General features: G+C 43.0%; 2 protein-coding genes across 3 annotated transcripts; both read right to left on the bottom strand.

The window, feature by feature from the left end:
* Positions 1 to 581: 581 nt before the first annotated feature.
* On the bottom strand, positions 582 to 10,645 carry LOC106587403 (sodium-coupled neutral amino acid transporter 7). Of its 2 annotated transcripts, none has more exons than XM_014175757.3 (12): positions 10,486 to 10,645; positions 6,459 to 6,957; positions 6,276 to 6,329; positions 6,023 to 6,167; positions 4,603 to 4,747; positions 4,335 to 4,433; positions 2,822 to 2,879; positions 2,571 to 2,685; positions 2,295 to 2,442; positions 2,010 to 2,209; positions 1,859 to 1,910; positions 582 to 1,760 (listed from the first exon to the last, which is right to left on the bottom strand). In XM_014175757.3, the coding sequence occupies exons 2-12, from the start codon at positions 6,711 to 6,713 to the stop codon at positions 1,643 to 1,645; spliced, it is 1,389 nt and encodes a 462-aa protein (XP_014031232.1). In that variant the 5' UTR covers positions 6,714 to 6,957; positions 10,486 to 10,645; the 3' UTR covers positions 582 to 1,642. The 2 variants fall into 2 exon arrangements, with proteins under 2 accessions (XP_014031232.1, XP_014031234.1); XM_014175759.3 differs by lacking the exon at positions 10,486 to 10,645 and adding an exon at positions 8,490 to 8,685.
* A 3,238-nt stretch (positions 10,646 to 13,883) lies between these two features.
* LOC106587404 (aspartate aminotransferase, mitochondrial) lies at positions 13,884 to 20,367 on the bottom strand. The gene is made up of 10 exons (XM_014175760.3): positions 20,165 to 20,367; positions 17,294 to 17,450; positions 16,437 to 16,565; positions 16,280 to 16,339; positions 15,872 to 16,033; positions 15,582 to 15,686; positions 15,205 to 15,355; positions 14,894 to 15,059; positions 14,550 to 14,700; positions 13,884 to 14,384 (listed from the first exon to the last, which is right to left on the bottom strand). The coding sequence occupies exons 1-10, from the start codon at positions 20,245 to 20,247 to the stop codon at positions 14,262 to 14,264; spliced, it is 1,287 nt and encodes a 428-aa protein (XP_014031235.1). The 5' UTR covers positions 20,248 to 20,367; the 3' UTR covers positions 13,884 to 14,261.
* Positions 20,368 to 21,650: the final 1,283 nt, after the last annotated feature.

The raw sequence follows: 21,650 nt of genomic DNA, 5'->3' as shown, positions 1-21,650 counted from the left end.
GAGCCCTAGGACCATGCCTCAGGACTACCTGGCATGATGACTCCTTGCTGTCCCCAGTCCACCTGGCCGTGCTGCTGCTCCAGTTTCAACTGTTCTGCCTGCGGCTATGGAACCCTGACCTGTTCACCGGACGTGCTTGTTGCACCCTCGACAACTACTATGATATTATTATTTGACCATGCTGGTCATTTATGAACATTTTAACCTTGTTCTGTTATAATATCCACCCGGCACAGCCAGAAGAGGACTGGCCACCCCTCATAGCCTGGTTCCTCTCTAGGTTTCTTCCTAGGTTTTGGCCTTTCTAGGGAGTTTTTCCTAGGGAGTTTTTCCTAGCCACCGTGCTTCTTTCACATGCATTGCTTGCTGTTTGGGGTTTTAGGCTGGGTTTCTGTACAGCACTTTGAGATATCAGCTGATGTACGAAGGGCTATATAAATACATTTGATTTGATTTGTGTATGTGTGTCTACCAAATGTATTCATTTTTAAATGTTGATTATTTTTACCTGCCATAATCATTCATCTGATAAGATGTTTTCACTAACATGAGGGTTTAGGACAAAACTATGACAATCTGAATTCAATGACAAAACCGTCATGTTTATTAAATTGTAGATTGATAACAGGAGAATTCATGATAATATAAGACTGCTTATTGTTCAACCAGATTACTAAATTGGTTCAGTTCAGAAAAAACGATTTCCCTTGGCTCCAATTATGGAATACAAGTTATAAAACAATAAAAAGTAATTGAATTTCAAGCATTTCCAATCTCATTCAAGTCATTGTAAAACAGCAATTGCTGCCCTGAGGAACAATCCCTTTGAACATGATAGATTTTTGTCCATTACCTCTCTGTCTGTAGTCTATAGCTAATCTCTCTATCAGTAAAGCATATTTAAAATATCTGTCTGTTTAAAGGTAGGCCAAATACAATCATTTAACCACAGGAATCAGCCTGAGACCCCAGACTTCTGATATCTCAAAGGCATTCAAAATCACTTAAAATTATAATTCACTTGCCACATTACACAGATTTCAGAACTGCAGTTGCAGGATACATCTTCAAACCACTTAATCATTGGAATTGTAAAATTACTATAAAAATTGATGGATATGTTTGGCCACATTCTTAAAACAGTATGTTCATTACTCATCAGTAACAACACCAATTAGAGAGAGGTACCCTCTCCCACTGCCCAGTTTCTTGAGGGATGGGATGCCACCTGTAGTGCAGTGGTGCATGCTGGGCCAGCAGGGAAAGGCATATGGAGGGGCTGAGAATGTCAAGACGGATTTGGTACTGCAGCCCACAACGGGGCGAAAATAAATTAAAATCAAAAACATAACATTTGCATAATCTTTTTGAAAAGATAGGTCCATTGTCAGAGGTTGCTCTCAGGACTCTCATCCAATCCTAGAGCATCGCTCCATAGGTGACACGAGTCCTTGCTATGGAGCGGTTTCATCATCAGGGAGACAACGAGACGTGCGGCATGCAGGAGAGGTCACAAGAGGGAGTGTGTTTGCATGTATGTGTTGGATCCTCCACATCCTGATACAAGTCAATAAAGTTCAGAATAGCAGCATAGACCTGCATCCTCCTCCTCCTCCAGCAAAGAGTCTTCCTGGTCAGAATTCTATTGGCTGTCCGAATAGTGGATGGCATCTTGATAGATGGCATTGGTGGTGGTCTGGCCAAAGATGAAAGTGCCGATGGTTACCATGAGGACACCGTAGACCACCATCCCATGCCAGCTATGGAGAGAGGAGATCAGCGTTCAGTAACAGTCACATCAGGAGATTTCGTCATTTACATTTGTTCAATTACGTACAGGTAGTGAGTCTAGTCTTACCTAGCAGATCGGACCTCTGTTTCTGAGAGCTTTGCCTGAATCAGACACAGACCTGCAGGGAAGAGCAGACATTATATACAGGCATTATGCTTATTGCTGATATAAACACATTGGAAACACACACACACAGAATCAGACACACTGGTCGTACCTGGGAAGACAAAGATGAAACAGGCTGCCAGGCCTCCGATGAGGGAGATGACTCGGCCAATGTCGGGGATGAAGAGTGCGAGGACGAGTGTGATCGTGAACCACACAAGCGTCTGCAACACTCTGCGTCTCCGCTCACGCCTCACACACAATTCCACCTGCTCGCCATGGAAACGGAGCCATAGCCCCTCCAGCACCGCCCTGAAGAAACAAGTTACACAACAATGTAGTACTGAAATGGCATGGGTGGCACACAGTGCTTTGTAGGGTAAGGTTAGTGTCTCACCGGCCACAGAAGTGAAGAATGGGATAGGAGGTGATAACACAGATGACGACGAAGGCCCTTGCGATCGCCACGGCGATGTCATTAGGAGGATATGACATCAGCACATCCTGACTGACGTTAGACCCAAATGACAGAAAGCCACAGACACCTGAGACATGGAGTATGCACCATTACACATCAACGAATCACACAAGAAATGGGCTATGTCATTAAAAAAAACCAGATGCTTTCCAAACTGACTATAGAGCCACACAGTGGACAAACACACACACACACCTGTGCCAGTGTAGACAAAGAGGCAGATGATCATGCCGACAGTGACCACACCTCCCCAGGGCTTGAGTTCACTCCTTCTCATGCTGTTAAACACTGGCACACTGCTCACATGACACTGAGAGATAGAGAAAGTGAGAAAGAGAGAATGTGTGAGGATGTAAGTAACTTCAAGCATTTTCAATCAAGTAATAGAATAGCCATACGCACACCCTTGCACATTAATACACACACTCACAAACACAGACAGATACCTGGAAGCTAAAGCAAATGGTGGGCATGGCGTTCAACACTGCACTCCAGGAGGACGGGCTGTAACAGACACACTGGCTGATCAACACAAACAAAGCATGATGGGAACTGTAGTTTGATGTAGACTGTGCTTTAAATGAAAGGCGAGTGGGCTGAAATGCCGTTTCTGGAATCTATCTCCCGTCTGGCACCATGGGTGCTTTGCAAACTCTTGGCATTCTCTCAACCAGCTTTATGAGGAATGATATTCCAACAGTCTTGAAGGAGTTCCCACATATGCTAAGCACTTGTTTGGCTGCTTTTTCTTCACTCTGCGGTCCAACTGATCCCAAACCATCTCAATTGGGTTGAGGTCGGGGGATTGTGGAGGCCAGGTCATCTGATGCAGCACTCCATCACTCTCCTTGGTCAAATAGCCCTTACACAGCCTGGAGGTGTGTTTTGGGTCATGGCCCTGTTGAAAAACAAAATTATAGTCCCACTAAGTGCAAACCAAATGGAATGGCGTATCGCTGCAGAATGCTGTGGTAGCCATGCTGGGTAAGTGTGCCTTGAATTCTAAATAAATCACAGACAGTATCACCAGCAAAGCTCCCCCACACCATCACACCTCCTATTATCCGTTCACCTACGTATCAGAGACATTGTGCTTGGAACCAAAAATCTCCAATTTGGACTCATCAGACCGAAGGATAGATTTCCACAGGTCTAATGTCCATTGCTCGTGTTTCTTTCAAGCAAGTCTCTTCTTCTTATTGATGTCCTTATGTACTGGTTTCTTTCAGCAATTCGACCGTGAAGGCCTGATTCACACAGTCTCCTCTGAACAGTTGATGTTGAGATGTGTCTGTTACTTGAACTCTGTGAAGCATTTATTTGGGCTGCAATCTGAGGTGCAGTTAACTCTAATGAACTTATCCTCTGCAGCAGAAGTAACTCTGGGTCTTCCTTTCCTGTGGCGGTCCTCACAAGAGTCAGTTTCATCATAGCACTTGATAGTTTTTGCGACTGCACTTGAAGAAACTTCCTGGTTTGACTGACCTTCATGTCTTAAAGTAATGATGGACTGTCATTTCCCTTAGTTTTTTTGAGCTGTTCTTGCCATAATATGGATTTGGTCTTTTAACAAATAGGGATATCTTCTGTTTACCACCCCTACCTTGTCAAAACAAAATGGATTAGCTGAAACGCATTAAAGAAAGAAATTCCACAAATTAACAAGGCACACCTGTTAATTGAAATGCATTCGAGGTGACTACCTCATGAAGCTGGTTGTGAGAATGCCAAAAGTGTGCAAAGCTGTCATCAAGGCAAAGGGTGGCTATTTGAAGAATCTCAAATTTAAATATATGTTGATTTGTTTAACACTTCTTTGGTTACTACATGATTCCATATGTGTTATTTCATAGTTTTCATGTCTTCACTATTATTCTACAATGTAGAAAATAAAGAAAAACCCTGGAATGAGTAGGTGTGTCCAACCTTTTGACTGGTACAGTAGTTCAGTTAGCTTACCTGGTTGGAATGTAGCCAGGGGTCATCTCTTTATCAGGCCAGATGTATTTCAGTATTACCACAATGGTGACATACCAGGTGCCAACAACACTCAGCGCACTACAAACAGGAGAACAGCAATATCAGACGGACCTGTGTTCCTGTAGCCTACTGATACAAAGCAGTCTTCAAATTCTAATTCAATCATCAGTTGTAGACTAAAGGGTGGTGTGGAAAGATATACTTGGTCAATTTGTAAAGTGTATTCGTTGGATGCAGGAAGGCCTACCTGGCGTATTTCTGGAAGCCAATCTCTTTGGGGATGGAAAGAGGCAGAATGACCAGGACGGCGGTCACACAAATGGTGAACTTACGGTCAATGTACCAGTGACCACCGACCACACCGTCTGGCAAATGAGCTATTGCAGCTATCACTACAGAAAGACAGAGATAGTGAGAGAGATAGAGGAAAGGCCGCAGAGCAAACAAAACATTCCATTGACTAACGTCTTATTTAAAGTGGAATTGTTGTAGTGCTGGCTATCTGATAGCAGGGTCATAGTCCATCTGAGGCTGACCTAAGGTGGCTTTCCAACTGATCAGCACTTAAAGGGTTAATGGCCGTTTCATTATGACGGCACATCTAAACAGCTGAGCTAGAAGATCTCATCACAGACTCCCTTGGCTCTTATCCACGGTGATAATAACTCTGAATTTACTGACGACACTAACAACACATCAACTAACACACAGCGAGTGTGATGGTGCAATAACAGATAAGGATTACCTTTTTTGAAGGTACAAAGGAAATGGAAAACTGGTGAAAAAGGCTAGTCAATGCTACAATCTGCAACTTTGAGTGAAATGACCTTCTGTTTCGTCAACTGTGTGTGTGTGTGTGTGTGTGTGTGTGTGTGTGTGTGTGTGTGTGTGTGTGTGTGTGTGTGTGTGTGTAAACTAGCACTCTGGTACCCTGCAAACTATGATCTGTATTGTATTTTACACAAGTCAAACGTAAATGGAGTCTGTGGCACGTTGTTAATGGTTGCGTTCATACAAGGATTTACACACAGCTAGACATGACCGCCTCATTGACCTGATAGCTAGTGATGTGAGACAGACAGTACCACCATTCACAAACAGTCTCTTGTCAGAGGAGGCTGGTTTGATGTTGTGTTTTCTTGTATACAGAATATGCCAGATATTGTTGTTGTGGGGGAGGAGCTCATTTTAGAAGTGGGTTGCTCTTTTGACTCCTACATGGAGCAGACCTTTGCTGACAAGTTGCTGAAATACCAGCCCTTGTGTGTCAGCTGTCATGTGCAGCTTAGCGGTTTGGAGAAGAAGGTGGGCAATTCTACGGTAACAGAGTGATGTGGGGACTTCGATTTTTTTACTTTAAAATGTCAAACAAAAAACAATGATTGCAAAGTTAAACAACCCAGACAACTCTATGCGCAATGACTACTTTTAACTATTACCAAAAACACATTTATCTGAAGAACAGTGCAGATGCAAAGTTCAGTAACCGAGTGCCGTCAAACTTTGCATCTGCACTGTCTTAAAGTAAATGCATCCATAAGTGTCCAGATATCCGTGTCCTTTAGAATTTCTTGAATTCTTCGACTGTAATGTGATTTGTGGATTAAAATAAAGTATTTAAAAAGGTGCGTGCACACGTTCATTATCTATGTGTGAGAAACACTCACAGCGGTCCAGCTGGTCTCCAATGACGATAAGGAAGGCGATGCAGGTGCCGAAGGTGTAGACGGCGATGGCCACCTCACAGATTACCCCGGTGACCTTCCCACACGAGGCCCGCACCACCTCCTGATAGGTGCTCTCATTACTGACCTAGACAAACAGCACAGGGTCACTAGGATGAGTACTGCTGGATAAGACTGTCCTAAATTGTAAGTGGGGGGGGGGGGGGGGGGGGGGATGGTGTATTAACTTACTAACCTGGGAGCAGTATGCCAGGATCACCAGACCGCTGATGATGAAACTCAGCATGGACTACAACACACAAAAACAGGAAGTTTTACCAAATACATCCCTGTATATATATGCAGTATTTCTCACTTCTGCTCCTGGAGTGCCACAGTGTGCAGGCTTCGGTCTCAAAAGTGTGTGTGTAGCGCTCACCATCTGTAGCACCACCCCTGCAATCACGCCTCCAGCCACGTTGAAGGCGGCGGGGAAGTTGAGTAGTCCTGCCCCCAGCGCAGCGTTCACCACAATGAAGACAGCGGCTGTGGCAGACACTCCTCCACTCCTCTCACTGTCTGACAAAGGGGGGCGGACGGACTCCACACTGGGGCTCTGCAGTAGCCACACCCTCTCACCAGCATCTTCACTCCCAGCCTCGGCCCAGTCCCCTGCCTCACTGTTAATCGCCATGGGACACCACCCGGCTGGTACAGTCCCAAAAACACTACCTAAAACACCCTCAAATTCACCCTACTCTGTTCGACACAGACTTCAACACTAAAGAGCTGAGGGTATTCAGAGTTTGGGTTGAGGGGTAAGTCTGAAGGTTGAAAGTTTGTTGTGGCTCTTGTGACATTCAGGACACAGATGACTGCTTGTCAGTTTATCCTCAAAGTGGATGTAGTGTCACCCAGCAGTCAATCCTTTCGTCAATCTGCAACAAGACAAACACACATTACAGCTTTGGCCTTCTCGACACCTTATCTCAGCGCTCTCTAAGTGCTTACTACCTAGTAAAGCTACAACCTGCTTTCCCAGTAGCCTACACGTTGTTGTCAGTGTGTTCTCCCCCCAGTCCCATGCCTTGTGCTGTAGGCTGACCTTGCTTTACTCACCGACACAAGGATATGACGAAAAATACAAATCTTAACTAAATAAAAAAAAGGTCTGGTAAAAAAAATACTAAAATCACCAGGAACTCACCTAAAAATGAGTTTAATTTAAGAAATCTGTTCCCAAGTATTCCCACGAATAAAAAAAGAGACATGATCATGTCTCAAAGTAATCAAGTTATGACATTTTTATTTTCAAATACAACCTCTTTTTGGGCCTAGTTGTGGTCAATTTGCAGTGTTCAAAATTATTAGAATTATGTTCCGGCACACCGACCATTCGCTCCGACAAAAATTGCCCCTAGGCTGAATCTAGTTGCCTACCCCTGCTTTACAGCACCCATCTGAAACACATTCTAAAGAGACATGTAATCATTCGTTTTAGATAGGTCTGATCCCAAGAGATTTTCACTTCATATCCCTGAGAAGGATCACAAAGTGGACTTCAGTGATCAGGGTCACTGTTCTCATGATGACACAGTCTGTCACAGTAGATAACTGTTGGAAACCTCACTGTCAGGCATGTGACCTACACACTAAACAGGATCATTATTGTGCTTGTCAGAGGCTATGCATTTTTGTAGGCATTCATGTAGCTAAGCCATGTCATGGACATGTTATTTTTAAGTCATAAATGAGAATAGGCTATATTGAAATACAAGGTGGATAACAACTTCATCTCACTTCATTTAGTCAAAGGGAAATAGACTACATACTTCTCTTAACAAAATTATTTTGTCATTTTGTTTGTGTTCACAAGCTGCTAGGCAGAGATGGTAAGGGGCCTGTCAATAGACCATAAACACAAAATAAAAAGATGACATGTCTGCAACTAGTCATCCTCAAACCACCTTCAGATTTTTCTTGAAGTTGAGGTGACTTGGAGAAATTAATTATCATACCATGAACATTTTCAAATCCCCTGAAGGGGAAATATATCCCCTGCAGGACTTTCTTTAAGACCTATTTTAAAAAGGGATAGTTTACCTATATTTATTATAATTTTTTACCAAATTCTTAAAAGGTGCAATATGCCGAAATCGCTCCGGCACTTCCTGGTCGCAAAAATTCTAAATAGTTTGCCTAACTTCAGTTTATGTGACAAAACAAGCCCCAAAACAAGAATCACTCTACCATCTAAACCACTGTGAAATACACTACCGGTCTTAGAAGGTTTAGAACACCTACTCATTCAAGGGTTTTTCTTTATTTTGACTATTTTCTACATTGTAGAATAACACTGAAGACATCAAACCTAGAAAATAACACACATGGAATCATGTAGTATCCCCCCAAAAAAGTGTTTAAACAAATATACATATATTTTATATTTGAGATTCTTAAAATAGCCAACCTTTGCACTCTTGTCATTCTTACAACCAGCTTAACCTGGAATGCTTTTCCAACAGTCTTGAAGGAGTTCCCACATATGCTGAGCACTTGTTGGCTGCTTTTCCTTCACTCTGTGTTCCAACTCATCCCAAACCATCTCAATTTAATTGAGAACGGGGGATTGTGGAGGCCAGGTCATCTGATGCAGCATTCCATCACTCTCCTTCTTAACAGCCTGGAGGTGTGTTGGGTCATTGTCTTGTTGAAAAACAGTCCCACTAAGCGCAAACCAGATGGGATGGCGTATCGCTGCAGAATGCTGTGGTAGCCATGCTGGTTAAATGTGACTTCAATTCTAAATAAATCACAGACAGTGTCACCAGCATAGCACCCCCACACCATAAAACCTCCTCCTCCATGCTTTACGGTGGGAAATACACATGCGGATATCCGTTCGCCCACAATGCGTCTCACAAAGTCACGGCAGTTGGAACCCAAAATCTCCAATTTGGACTCCAGACCAAAGGACAGATTTCCACCGGTCTAATGTCCATTGCTCGTGTTTCTTGGCCCAAACAAGTGTCTTCTTATTGGTGTCCTTTACTAGTGGTTTATTTGCAGCAATTCTACCATGAAGGCCTGATTCACACATTCTCCTCTTAACAGTTGATGTTGAGATGTGTCTGTTACTTGAACTCTGAAGCATTTATTTGGGCTGCAATTTCTGAGGCTGGTAACTCTAGTGAACATATCCTCTGCAGCAGAAGTAACTATGGGTCTTCCATTCCTGTGTCGGTCCTCATGAGAGCCAGTTTCATCATAGCGCTTGATGGTTTTTGTGACTGCACTTGAATAAACTTTAAAAGTTCTTGAAATGTTCCAGTTTGACTGACCTTCTTGTCTTAAAGTAATGATGGACTGTCTTTTCTCTTTGCTTATTTGAGCTGTTCTTGCCATAATATGGACTTGGTCTTTTACCAAATAGGGCATTTTTCTGTATACCCCCCTACCTTGTCACAACAAAACTGATTGGCTCAAATGCATTAAGGAAAGAAATTCCACTAATTCACTTTTAAGAAGGCACATCTGTTAATTTAAATACATTCCAGGTGACTACCTCGTGAAGCTGGTTGAGAGAATGCCAAGAGTGTGCAAAGCTGTCATCAAGGCAAAGGGTGGCTATTTGATGAATCTCAAATTTATGTTGATTTGTTTAACACTTGTTTGGGTACTACATGATTCCATATGTGTTATTTCATAGTGTTGATGTCTTCAATATTATTCTACAATGTAGAAAATAGTCCAAATAAAGAAAAACCCATGACTGGTAGTGTGTATATATTTAAGTTGTTTGAAGATTGTGTACAAAACTGAAAGTAAAAGACGTAAAAACGATACTTATGAAGCACAGAAATAGCGCACATAGAACATATCCCGCATCTTAGATTTACTTTCAATGAGAATGACCGATATGTGAATCATATTTCTATGTGAATGTGGTCAGGTCAAGCAAAAAGTTACATGTTGCAGCTTTAATAATTATGTTCTCTCAATGTTAATCTCAAAAGTTTGTTTGATGCATTTAGCTATTGAAATTAAAATGTCTTCTTCCAGGGAGGATGCCCACGGACCCCCCTACTAGTGTTCCCTTTTTGGATTTGGGCTAAGCCCCCAATGTCATCAAATCATAGAAACGCCACTGGAGCTACCTCAACAATAACAACGACTAGAAACATTCATAAAATACAGACATTTTGTAGCATTTTGTCAACTTTGCATATAGAGCAGCTGAATCTTAGATTCAGATCTAGCTACATGCCTAGGAAAACACAAATCACGACAATGAACCTGATTGGTGATGTCTTTACAGCAAACTGGACACCGCATCATAGTCAGCTGTTGCTAGCTGGCTGATAGTTTTCGAAAGCTGCTACCAACCTCTTCATCTACATATTATTTAACCTATTCAGTTGAAAATATGAAAATGCATATAATATACTCAAATACTCGATAAATACCTCTCTACTGTCTCTCCGATGCTTGTGTTTTTCTGCAACAACCGCACGTGCAATGAAATTCCTGCTGAACAAGCAACGATGGAATGTGACTTGGTTGGGACGTGATCATGTGACGATGTAAAATTACGTCTTTAAAACGATGTGCATGGTGGGATTTGAGTTTACTGCCACGAGAACATAAAATTATACCAGAGAGGGTTTTAGCAGGGTAGATACTGCCGCACAGGAGGCTGCTAAGGGGAGGACGGCTCATAATAATATCCGGAACAGCGCGACTAGAATGGCTTCAAACATATGGAAACAATACAGTTGAAGTGGGAAGTTTAGATACACCTTAGCCAAATACATTTAAACTCAGTTTTTCACAATTCCTGACATTTAATCATAGTAAAAATTCCCTCTCTTAGGATAACCACTTTATTTTAAGAATGTGAAATGTCAGAATAATAGTAGAGAGAATAATTGATTTCAGCTTTTATTTCATCACATTCCCAGTGGGTCAGAAGTTTACACACACTCAATTAGTATTTGGTAGCCTTGCCTTTAAATTGTTTAACTTGAGTCAAATGTTTCAGGTAGTCCTTCCACAAGCTTCCCACAATAAGTTGGGTGAATTTTGGCCCATTCCTCCTGACAGAGCTGGTGTAACTGAGTCAGGTTTGTAGGCCTCCTTGCTCACACACGCTTTTTCAGTTCTGCCCACAAATTTTCTATAGGATTGCCTCATGATGCCATCTATTTTGTGAAGTGTACCAGTCCTTCCTGCAGCAAAGCACCCTCACAACATGATGCTGTCACCCCCATGCTTCACGGTTGGGATGGTGTTCCTCGGCTTGCAAGCCTCCCCTTTTTCCTCCAAACATAACGATGGTCATTATGGCCAAACAGTTCTATTTTTGTTTCATCAGACCAGAGGACATTTCTCCAAAAAGTACAATCTTTGTCCCCATGTGCAGTTGCAAACCGTAGTCTGGCTTTTTAATGGCTGTTTTGGAGCAGTGGCTTCTTCCTTGCTGAGCGGCCTTTCAGGTCATGTCAATATAGGACTTGTTTTACTGTGGATATAGATACTTTTGTACCCGTTTCCTCCAGCATCTTCACAAGTTCCTTTGCTGTTGTTCTGGGATTGATTTGCACTTTTCGCACCAAAGTACGTTCATCTCTAGGAGACAGAACGCTTCTCCTTCCTGAGCGGTATGATGGCTGTGTGGTCCCATGGTGTTTATACTTGCGTACTATTGTTTGTACAGATAAACGTGGTACCTTCAGGCATTTGGAAATTGCTCCCAAGGATGAACCAGACTTGTGGAGGTCTACAATTGTTTTTCTGAGGTCTTGGCTGATTTTTTTTTATTTTCCCATGATGTCAAGCAAAGAAGCACTGGGTTTGAAGGTAGACCTTGAAATACATCCACAGGTACACCTCCAATTGACTCAAATGATGTCAATTAGCCTATCAGAAGCTTCTAAAGCCATGACATCATTTTCTGGAATTTTCCAAGCTGTTTAAAGGCACAGTCAACTTAGTGTATGTAAACTTCTGCCCCACTGGAATTGTGATATAGTGAATTATAAGTCAAATAATATGTCTGTAAACAATTGTTGGAAAAATGTATTGTGCACAAAGTAGATGTCCTATAGTTTGTTAACAAGAAATTTGTGGAGTGGTTGAAAAACGAGTTTTAATGACTCCAACCTAAGTGTATGTAAACTTCCAACTTCAACTGTATGTTTGATGTATTTGATACCATTCCACCTATTCCGCTCCAGCCATTATCACGAGCCTGTCCTCCCCAATTAATTTGCCACCAACCTCCTGTGTACTGCAGATACATCTTCATAAAACGAGAGTATTTTGTGTCTAATAAAACCAATGATTTACGTAGTAAAATCATGTCCTACACTTGTTCCCAACCAGGGGTACTAGGACCCCTGGGGGTACTTGGTCTATCCACAGGGGTACTTGAGAAGATTCATGAGACCATCATCATACTGGTCAAATGCATGAGGGGGTATTTCAGGGGTACTCCAGCCAGAGCAAAATTCAGTTGGTGGTACAGTAACTGAAAAAGGTTGGGTACCATTGACATAGTCCAACGGTATCAGTTCAGTTTCTTACATTTGGTTTGACAATATTCTTGTTAGAAAGAAATACAAAATAAGCCCAGTTATTTCAATGCTAGATATTTTATTAATTGTTCAGAGAAAGACCTGACCGGTGCTCCATATTGTTTTATTATTTTGTGCTAACACGAAAATGGCGACAGAGCAGCTTAATCTTCATGAGTAGACAGCAGAAATGTGAATTTCCCTGCACAATCTGTCTTGTTACAATCAGAAAGACACACACAGAGAAAATGTTCGAAGGCTGATCATTGGAGCAAAACACTGTCTATACAACGTTCTATATATATTAATAGAAGTTCTATAACCTCTTGGTTCTGAAACGGAGGGGATAGGAATCATCCAGTGATCTAAATAACACTTGTAAAATGCCTTTTCTTGTGGAAATACAAGAGCACCATCATAGGACAGTCTATCCTTTTAAAGCTGCAATTTAACTTTCTGGACCAAATTCAAATGGAATTGTTTAGTTATAGATCAGTCATTGTCATTGAAAGCAAGTTTAAGAAGCAGTAGATCTGTTCTGTGCACTGTCTCTGCTTACCATTACGTTTCATTTTTTGCATCTTACTTTCAGTTTTGTACACCAGCTTTGAACAGCTGAAAATACAACACTTTTGGTTATAGAAGATATATTCCACAGCAGTTTAGATGGTACAATGATTCTCTACACATTACTTGTTGTCAAACTGAAATTAGGCAAACTATTAGAATTTTAGCAACCAGGAAATGGCAGAGCGATTTCTGTATATTGCACCTTTAAAACCTCAAACCATTGCTTGGGGGGGTGAGAGGAACATTCAGTGGGCATTTAAGACTGGCTGGCTGACTGCTCACTCATCAACACTTAGAAGAAACACAGTAGACCCTGCTCTTAGTGCAAAAGCACAAAACTTGTACAGTAATATAATTATTTATATTGAGTATCGAAGACAAGATAATGCAAGTGGAAATGCAAGAGACAGAGGCTGAGTGAAAGGACTGAATGATCATACATTATTGTCCATTTCTAAAGCATATTAAAATATCAATGACCATATCTCATCTAAAGGTAGTGCAAGACAATCTTATAACTAATTGTTATCTGGAAATACTGAGTTTTCTGCTACTCTACTGGTGTTGAGGAAAAGTTGAACTTTCACATCCTACAGAAATTTTTCAAGACAGACAAGAGTTCACAATTCTCACACAACAGAGGCTCAGTGTTGGTAAACTCATCTGTAGCCTAACAGTAATTTGGACCACAGCAAGCAGAGCAGGTTTAAAAGAGAAAATTAACCTGTCATTAAGCCATTTATTAAGTTCATTAATATTAACATTTGACATACAATAAATAAGCGTAGAAGAGAGACATCAGCTCAGTCAAATGTAGGGCAGATCATTGGACCATCACTAAACAACCTTTGACATGGTGGCCTCGTTGGGGAGGTCACAGGGAACTAACCATCCCTACCGCGAGGAGGGTTGAGGTCAAAGTTGAACTTGACGATGAACAATGACAGTCTTTAAGAATGTCCAGCACCTCTGTAAGGGATGGGTGGAGGGGGCAGGGAGAGTAAAATGACACAAAATGCTCTTTTTCAGGTTGTTATTTTAATTTTGATTGTGTCCAGCGCCACCGTGCCCCGCCGTTTCTCCCAGCATTCTCCTTTTTACTTAGTGACGGCGTGGATTCCATGCGCTAGGTATCCCACGTTACTGGAAGTGACGCCTGCCATGGAGATTCTACCATCCTTGGTCATGTACACTGAAAACTCCTTAGTCAGACGCTCAACCTGGGGTAGACGCACACAAACACCTTTGACTCAACGCAATTTAGCATTATACTAGAACTTCATTCCAACTGATGAATATGACCAATATGAATATAATAATGTCTTATAAGGTTGTAAGGTACAGGTGTGGGTATAAAGAGTGGGTGTGGTCGTTTGTGTGTGTACCTGTTCAGGCTTGAGGCCTGTGAAGCAGAACATGCCGATTTGGTCGATGACATGCTGCCAGTTGTGAGTGGAGCCCTCGTTCTTCAGGTTGGCCGCCAGCTGCTCCCTCATCTTGATGATGCGGTTGGCCATGCCGTGGACCTCCTCCAACCTGTGTAGAGAGAGGTTCATCAGGGGGGTTGATGAGGAAACAGAATGGAATTTGTGTGTAGAGACAGGAGACCACTCCAAAGAGAACTCAGATACCTTCCTAGGCCGTCAGCTAGATTATGAAATCACAGGATCAGTGAAATGGGCAAACAATATTTTTTGTGGGGTGTGTGTGTGTGTGTGTGTGTACTTACCAAATTTTATAAAGGTCTGGTGTGTTGAGAATAGTGGCAGCGATTCTGGCTCCATTCATTGGAGGGTTGGAGTACATTGGCCGGATCAGAATCTTCAGCTGAGACTCCACCCTCTTAGCTTCCTCGGCATCGTTACACACCACAGTGAACCCTCCCACTCGCTCACCTGTCAACACACAGAGAGGTAAGATACCACACCGGTGGGAGTTTTTACCATTCTCCTATGTCAATACCATAGTTTGTGAGTGAGATTTTGTGTGTGTGTGCGTGCGTGCGTGCGTGTGCGCGTGTGTGTGTATAATGAGACCGACCGTAGAGGCCCATGTTCTTAGCGAAGGACTGAGACAGGACAATTTTGTGGCCCTGCTCGATGAAGTGACGAACAGCCCAGGCATCACGATCAATATCTCCACTGGCAAAGCCCTGGTAGGCCATGTCAAAGAACACCAACAGGTCCCTTTTCTGAAGGAACGGCAGAACAGGGGAGGAGTTATTATTAGGACCATGTGTGTGTAAATAGTTGTCTGGCACAGTAAAGATGTCAGTCTTCACACAAAACACCTGTAGGCACTGGGCAGTAAAACTCTTCAGCAGTAGAGTCCCAGTAGTGACAGAGACTTTAGCCAGTTAGGGCCTTTACAGAGAAATCACCATTGAGGTATTTCATATCTATGGTAAGCACACTCACCTTCACCAGGTCAGCGATCTCCTTCCACTGCTCAGGCTTGGGGTCCACACCGGTGGGGTTATGGGCACAGGCATGCAGCATGATCACACTCTTCTCTGGCATTTTCTGTATCAGAGGGAAAATACCGTCACACTAACATTCAAATCAGATTCTCATGACGGAAATAGACACCCACACCTTATCAAGTCAACATAACAATACAAAAACAGATCACAGAAGACGTGGTAATGGTCCTCCATGTCAGTGTGGAGTCATACAACCGCACCCCCCCTTTCCCATCCCTCTCTCACAGAGATGTCGTCGAGCGCCCCGTTGAAGTCGAAGCCGCAGGTGGAGGGGTCGTAGTAGCGATAGGCTTTCAGCTGCATGCCAGCATCTCTGAAGATGGGTGTGTGGTTCCCCCAGGAGGGCTTGGGCAGGTACACGTCACGGGACGCACTGTGGAAACGAGACTAGAGAAAAATATAGTGAATTAACTGACTGACACCATACACACTCCGCAGTACTACCGGTATGAAGATATTATTGTTTTATAGAACACAATCATTTGTAATGCATATATATTATAGAGAAGGCAGTCATTTCAGGCATGTATAGGCTGGTGCACTGTTCTAGGGGGCTATGGGCCCAAATGGAACCGTGGTAGTGTTGGTGCATTCATTCTCTTCCTGTTTAGCTGTTAAGAGGCAGGTCTTTACCAGGAAGTTGGCTCCAATGCACAGAGAGCCGGTTCCTGAGATGGTCTGGACAGTGATGTTCTGAAGAGAGGAGAGAGATGTTAATAGCATTTCTATCGTTCACTTAACACACCGACAGCAAATGTGCTTCCAAGCTACCACCCACGCATCCACTCACCCTGCCACTCTTGAGGACCTCGCTGTCAGCCCCCAGGGCTAGCTGAGCGCAGGACTTGGTGAAGTCCCCCAGACCACCGATGGCCAGATACTCCTTATCCAACTGCTTGGAAGCAATCAGAGCCTCTGCCTAGAGAGAGAGAAAGAGAGAGAGAGAAAGAGAGAGAGAGAGAGAAAGAGTCGGGGAGGATGGTAGAGAAATAGTGAGTGTAAGGAGAAGTAGAAAGGTTTTTAATGATGACATTTTCTCAGTATCCACCTCGACTGATCCAAAGCCCTGCCAAATCAGAGCTAATAGCGTAACACACACAGCTGGGGTTTAGCAGGGCTGCGTGAGCTGAGCTCAGAACGACTACGCAGAAATACTGTAAATGTCTAACACATGGGTCTGCTGGAGCCTGCACCTCAAACTTACATACATAAAGTATGCAAACATACATCTACCCAGTAATAGAGGTTCCATATTGTTATACATTATACGAGTTAAGCTCAGGATGACAGTGCAGAAATGCACCAATCAGAAACACACAGGCCTGCAACTCCATAAAAGCTTGTATAGTGAGAATCAGCTGAATAACATAAAAAACACCTTCTTCATGCTTCTACGTGTTTGTTAACTGATCCGGTTCTTACATAAAAGGGCTAATAGCAGTGTGACTGGATTGGCCTTTCACCAATGCTGAGCTCGGGATTACAAAACAATAAGAGCCGGCGTAGCTACTCACCTTTCCTCTGAGGAGTGAGTCGCAATAAAATATGAATGGCTGGGTGAAACTGGGGACAGTAATCTAGTCCCTGTCTGTGTCTGTGTGTGTGTGGAAGCCTGGGTAGTTACACTGGTTGTCATGGTATTCCTACCTTGCGGACACAATTGAGCACAAAGGGTTTGCCGTGGTCATCCCTGTAGGCCCCCACCCCCAGGTTCATCTTCTTCGGGCTGGTGTCCCTCTTGAAGGCCTCCGACACCCCCAGGATGGGGTCAGGGGGGCCCATCTGCACTCCACCCCACCATGAGCTGCAACACAGGGGAGGGGAGAAACAAACAGAAGCAGCTTCATTTAACATCATTTTGCAGACTTGTGTTCTTATTTGTTTCACAGTGGACACCAATGGATGAGTTTCTTTTTCTAAAATCACTCAGTGTAGGCTTATATTTCTCCAAGAAACTGGACTTAAAATAAAAGACTCAAACTCAACGGTAAACAGTACTATACTCTGCTCAAGAAACGGTTGCTCTCACCCAACCAGAGGAGAGTAGCACCAACCACCCACAGTAGACCACACTCTGGACTATGACCTGGTGAATGCCTGGTCATCCCCCAGTCCCTGCACAGCGAAAAGCTACACACACACACACTACACACAGCTAAAGTCTGTCGAGGTGAAGGGCCCGGGTTGGATGGCATTAGGGGGAGTCACTAAAAGGGAGGAGATGTACTGCACTAAATACATGAACATCTCTCTCCATCGCCACTAAACTACCAGAATGACAGCTCTAAAGGGCAGGGAGAGAGTGGTTGAAACAAAGGCAACGATTGGTTCTTTGAAATTCAGAACAAACTCATTCATCATATCTTTGGATCTGGTCATTACAGCCTGGTCTTTTTTTCACACTGACCCCACCAAGCTGATTATCCATCCAATACTTCACACTTCCCTTGCCACACACACACACACACACACACACACACACACACACAGATAAACAGCTCATGCAATGGTCAGGCTCTGCAAACATATGCTCTCACCCTTACAAATGCTCTCACACACAAAACAATTCCATCCCCCAGTATGGAATGTGTCTTATGAAGAGGAAAGAACAGAAAATTAGCAGGGGCCCAGTTCAGGAACTACCGTAATAGAATTACACACATACACACATATGACCTTGCCCTTGACCTCTTCCACATGACCTCTGAAAGAGGGGAAAGCACAGCCTCTAATCTTACATATTCCTCTCACTGCTGTACTGGAGGCTATAGGGCTGCTGAGGCTGAACTAGAGATATGTTTAGAACATTGCATGGGGAAAAAAAATTAAGTTGACAGCAAGACTCCCAACAGAGAATCACATCTGTTTTAGACAGCCTACATTTCTATTGTAACCTTCTGTAATTTTGCACTCTAAAACCGTGTTGTGTCTGATGCTACTCACCACTGAGTACTGGTACAGTAGTATGTTTTGATATGTCAAATGTAGTGGTGAGCCACTATGACTTGAGCAGTGATACTCCACAGCTCACTGAGATTCAGGTTCAACAGTTGTGTTCAAACACCCTGGAACTCACAGCGATACTTTGAGCTGAAGGCTTCGCAAAGGGGCAGCAACGCCAAGACCGCAACACGAGACTATAGACAAGAATGATGACATGACGCCCACCTTGAGACATGACGCCCACACACTGAACAGTCACCTGTCAAAGAGCCTGTTTACATAGCATTATAAAACATCCTTACAGAACGTCCATTGTCCAATAACAAAAAGATCTCAGGCGATTAAAATTGAACACTCAGCTGATCAGAAACATTGGGACTGCACATTAAAATCAGATCCTCAATCAGTAAAACTGATAACAAATATGAATACTTGTTATCTGATTCTGACAAATCTGTTATCAGAGTGAGAAGAACCTGGGTATATTATCAGCCTACTCACTGGTTCATATTGCTACTACTATCAGCAGTTTGTGCGATCTACATACACACAGAACCTTAGTACATTTTAACTTGTGAGATGTCGAGCAAACATAAATATGCTTGGTATACACTTCATAGGTACAGGGAGTACACTGACTATTTAGTCCTATTTATGCCAGCACCAATGAGGGTCCATCCAATGTGGAGTCACAGACTTGAATGTAACCTGCTAATGGACTAAAATGCACTTGAATACAGACCGAAATTATTTTTGAATGAGAATAATGTAACACTCGGCGCACGGTGTTCTAACAAAAACCGACAGTGATGCAGAATGTATTTGCAGATGCTTTTCGAATACATAGTCTGTTTTCCAGAGATGTGTAGCGGTATCTTATAAGCGAACAGAGTTTGTCCTCCAAGAGAAAAGTGAAAGGACACCGGTTACTGTCGTCACATCTCCGTAGAAACCGGGACATCCCTTGGCCAATCAGCGACCAGGGGCCTGCACATGATAACCAATGATCACGCTAGAATTAGGGAGCTACGGTATGCGAGGGAGATCAAACCGAGAAAATACATCGATTCTCAAAGGCTAAATGCCTCTGCGACCCTAAAATATAAAATGTTTAAATAATTTACCTTTCACAAGATGAACTGAATGATCACTATGACAACATACTGATTACCTGCCACTGAAATCTGGATAATATTTTTACAGAGCCACCAAATAACAGTATCAGTATCCATAGCTGGAAAATAACCTTGCCAAGTTCGATTGTAAGTGAACTGGTTGAGCCATGAAGTCTACAAGTATGACTTGACTAAAGCCAAAGATATGAACGGGACATTTCAGTCACGACAGGCGGCGGATGGATGAATGCGAGTTTCAATCAGTTAGCAAACCAAATCAAATGTAATTTAAATATTAGGTAGATAGCTAGCTAAACTACAGTGAGAGACGTAAATGCATGACCACTTCAGTAATTCAGTAAACTTGAAGTTAGGCTACTTGAGTCATTGCGGGCATGGCTAGCCAGCTATTCATTCAATGTCAAACATGACAGTGCAGAGATTGCATGTCTGGTATTACCTGTTACGGGTAGACAAAACTCCCAGGGACGGGGAGAAAGTCCCAATACTGGAGATTACCTTGCTGGACTTCAACAGAGCCATGGTCAAGCAGGTGGCCGGGGCGCAGAATGACAAAAAAAGCAGAGTGAGGATATAAATCGGAGGGACAACAGAGGCACGCAAGCTTCTTTCTTCTTCGATTAGGTTTAACTGTGGTTGGCATCCAATAAATGTTGCATTACTGCCACCTACTAGACTGGAGTATAACTCCCGTATACTTTGCTTAAAAATAAATACAAATATTCAACAAATACCTTACCATCTAACACTACACTCACAAAAAGTATGAAAAAATACCACACTATATATATTTAGTCCTACTTCAGGCCAACAGCCTGAAAGGATGGGACACCACCACTTAACACACCCTGTAATTCTTCTGATGTCATGTCTCACACACCCAAATACCTCTCTAAAGCTGCCACCACAAACTCTATTTTTTGCGACTTATGTTCTATCCCTGCAGTACAGTTGATAACCATTACTATAAATGCCAAAAATCCAATCTTACTGAAACATATATTACTTGATGGTTTATCCCCCTGTACTGGTACACATCTACTACTCACACCACTCCTCTCACCACTCCTCCTCCCTCCCCCTTGACCCCTCTTCATCTACTTTCTTCACTGCCTCAGCATATGACAACTTCTGCACTACTCTAACCCTGGAAACCTCAACCTGACTCTCTTACACCAGACGATTCTGATCCACAGCCCCATGGGCACCCTTACAACTTACACATACCACTACTTTCCCCAATGCTACACATTCCTTTGTCTCATGCACTTCTGTACAATTTTCACACCTAGGAACCTCCCTCCAACACACTGCTTCCACATGCCCATAAGCTTGACACCTGTAACAACGTAATGTATTCAGCACAAAAGCTCGTACAGGATAACTTATATATCCTAACATCACTTTGTCGGGCAAAGACTCAATATCAAAACTCAAAAGTACAGACAACGACTCACTCACGCCACCCTGTCTGTGTCACACCAAACGACGAGCATCACATACACTGGGAATCTTCCCCTTCCTTTGTTCAGCTTTCACATTTACCGCTACCCCCATTAATCACTCCTTTCAATGGCACCCTTTTCTTGAGAGCAAAACAATTCACATCTCTTGTCCCCATTTGTTTAACATGGAGCGCCTGCTCCCTCTGACCAGCAGAAACACAAACAATTATTAAAATACCACTTCTGGTTGCCCTCACTGATTCCACAGCCCCCAACTCTGTATTCACCTACCCTGAAACCTCAAATGGATCAGCCAAAAAGCAAGGTTCCACTTTTTCCCAAAACTTCACTCCTACTGTCACAGACTCATCTTTATCCTGACCTTCGGTGCAAGCCTCGGGCTCCGAGAACTTCACCACACCTACCACCTCCAATACTTCGCCCTCATTCACTTCCATTTCTCCTCCTGTCTTCAACCCA

Source organism: Salmo salar, chromosome 26, assembly GCF_965601325.2.
Source record: "Salmo salar chromosome 26, fSalSal1, whole genome shotgun sequence".
In the NCBI taxonomy this organism is placed as follows: domain Eukaryota; kingdom Metazoa; phylum Chordata; class Actinopteri; order Salmoniformes; family Salmonidae; genus Salmo; species Salmo salar.
This window is presented reverse-complemented; position numbering and strand designations above follow the sequence as displayed.

Excerpts from the sequence above, each read along its gene's own strand:
- LOC106587403 (XM_014175757.3), bottom strand. The coding sequence starts at position 6,713 with ATGGCGATTAACAGTGAGGCAGGGGACTGGGCCGAGGCTGGGAGTGAA. Across the intron at positions 6,168-6,275 it reads TCCTGGCATACTGCTCCCAG|GTCAGTAATGAGAGCACCTA; the intron begins GTTAGTAAGTTA and ends CTGTTTGTCTAG. Across the intron at positions 2,443-2,570 it reads CTTTGTCTACACTGGCACAG|GTGTCTGTGGCTTTCTGTCA; the intron begins GTGTGTGTGTGT and ends TCCATGTCTCAG.
- LOC106587404 (XM_014175760.3), bottom strand. The coding sequence starts at position 20,247 with ATGGCTCTGTTGAAGTCCAGCAAGGTAATCTCCAGTATTGGGACTTTC. Across the intron at positions 16,566-17,293 it reads TGCTCAATTGTGTCCGCAAG|GCAGAGGCTCTGATTGCTTC; the intron begins GTAGGAATACCA and ends CTCTCTCTCTAG. Across the intron at positions 16,034-16,279 it reads GCATTGGAGCCAACTTCCTG|TCTCGTTTCCACAGTGCGTC; the intron begins GTAAAGACCTGC and ends ATTTTTCTCTAG.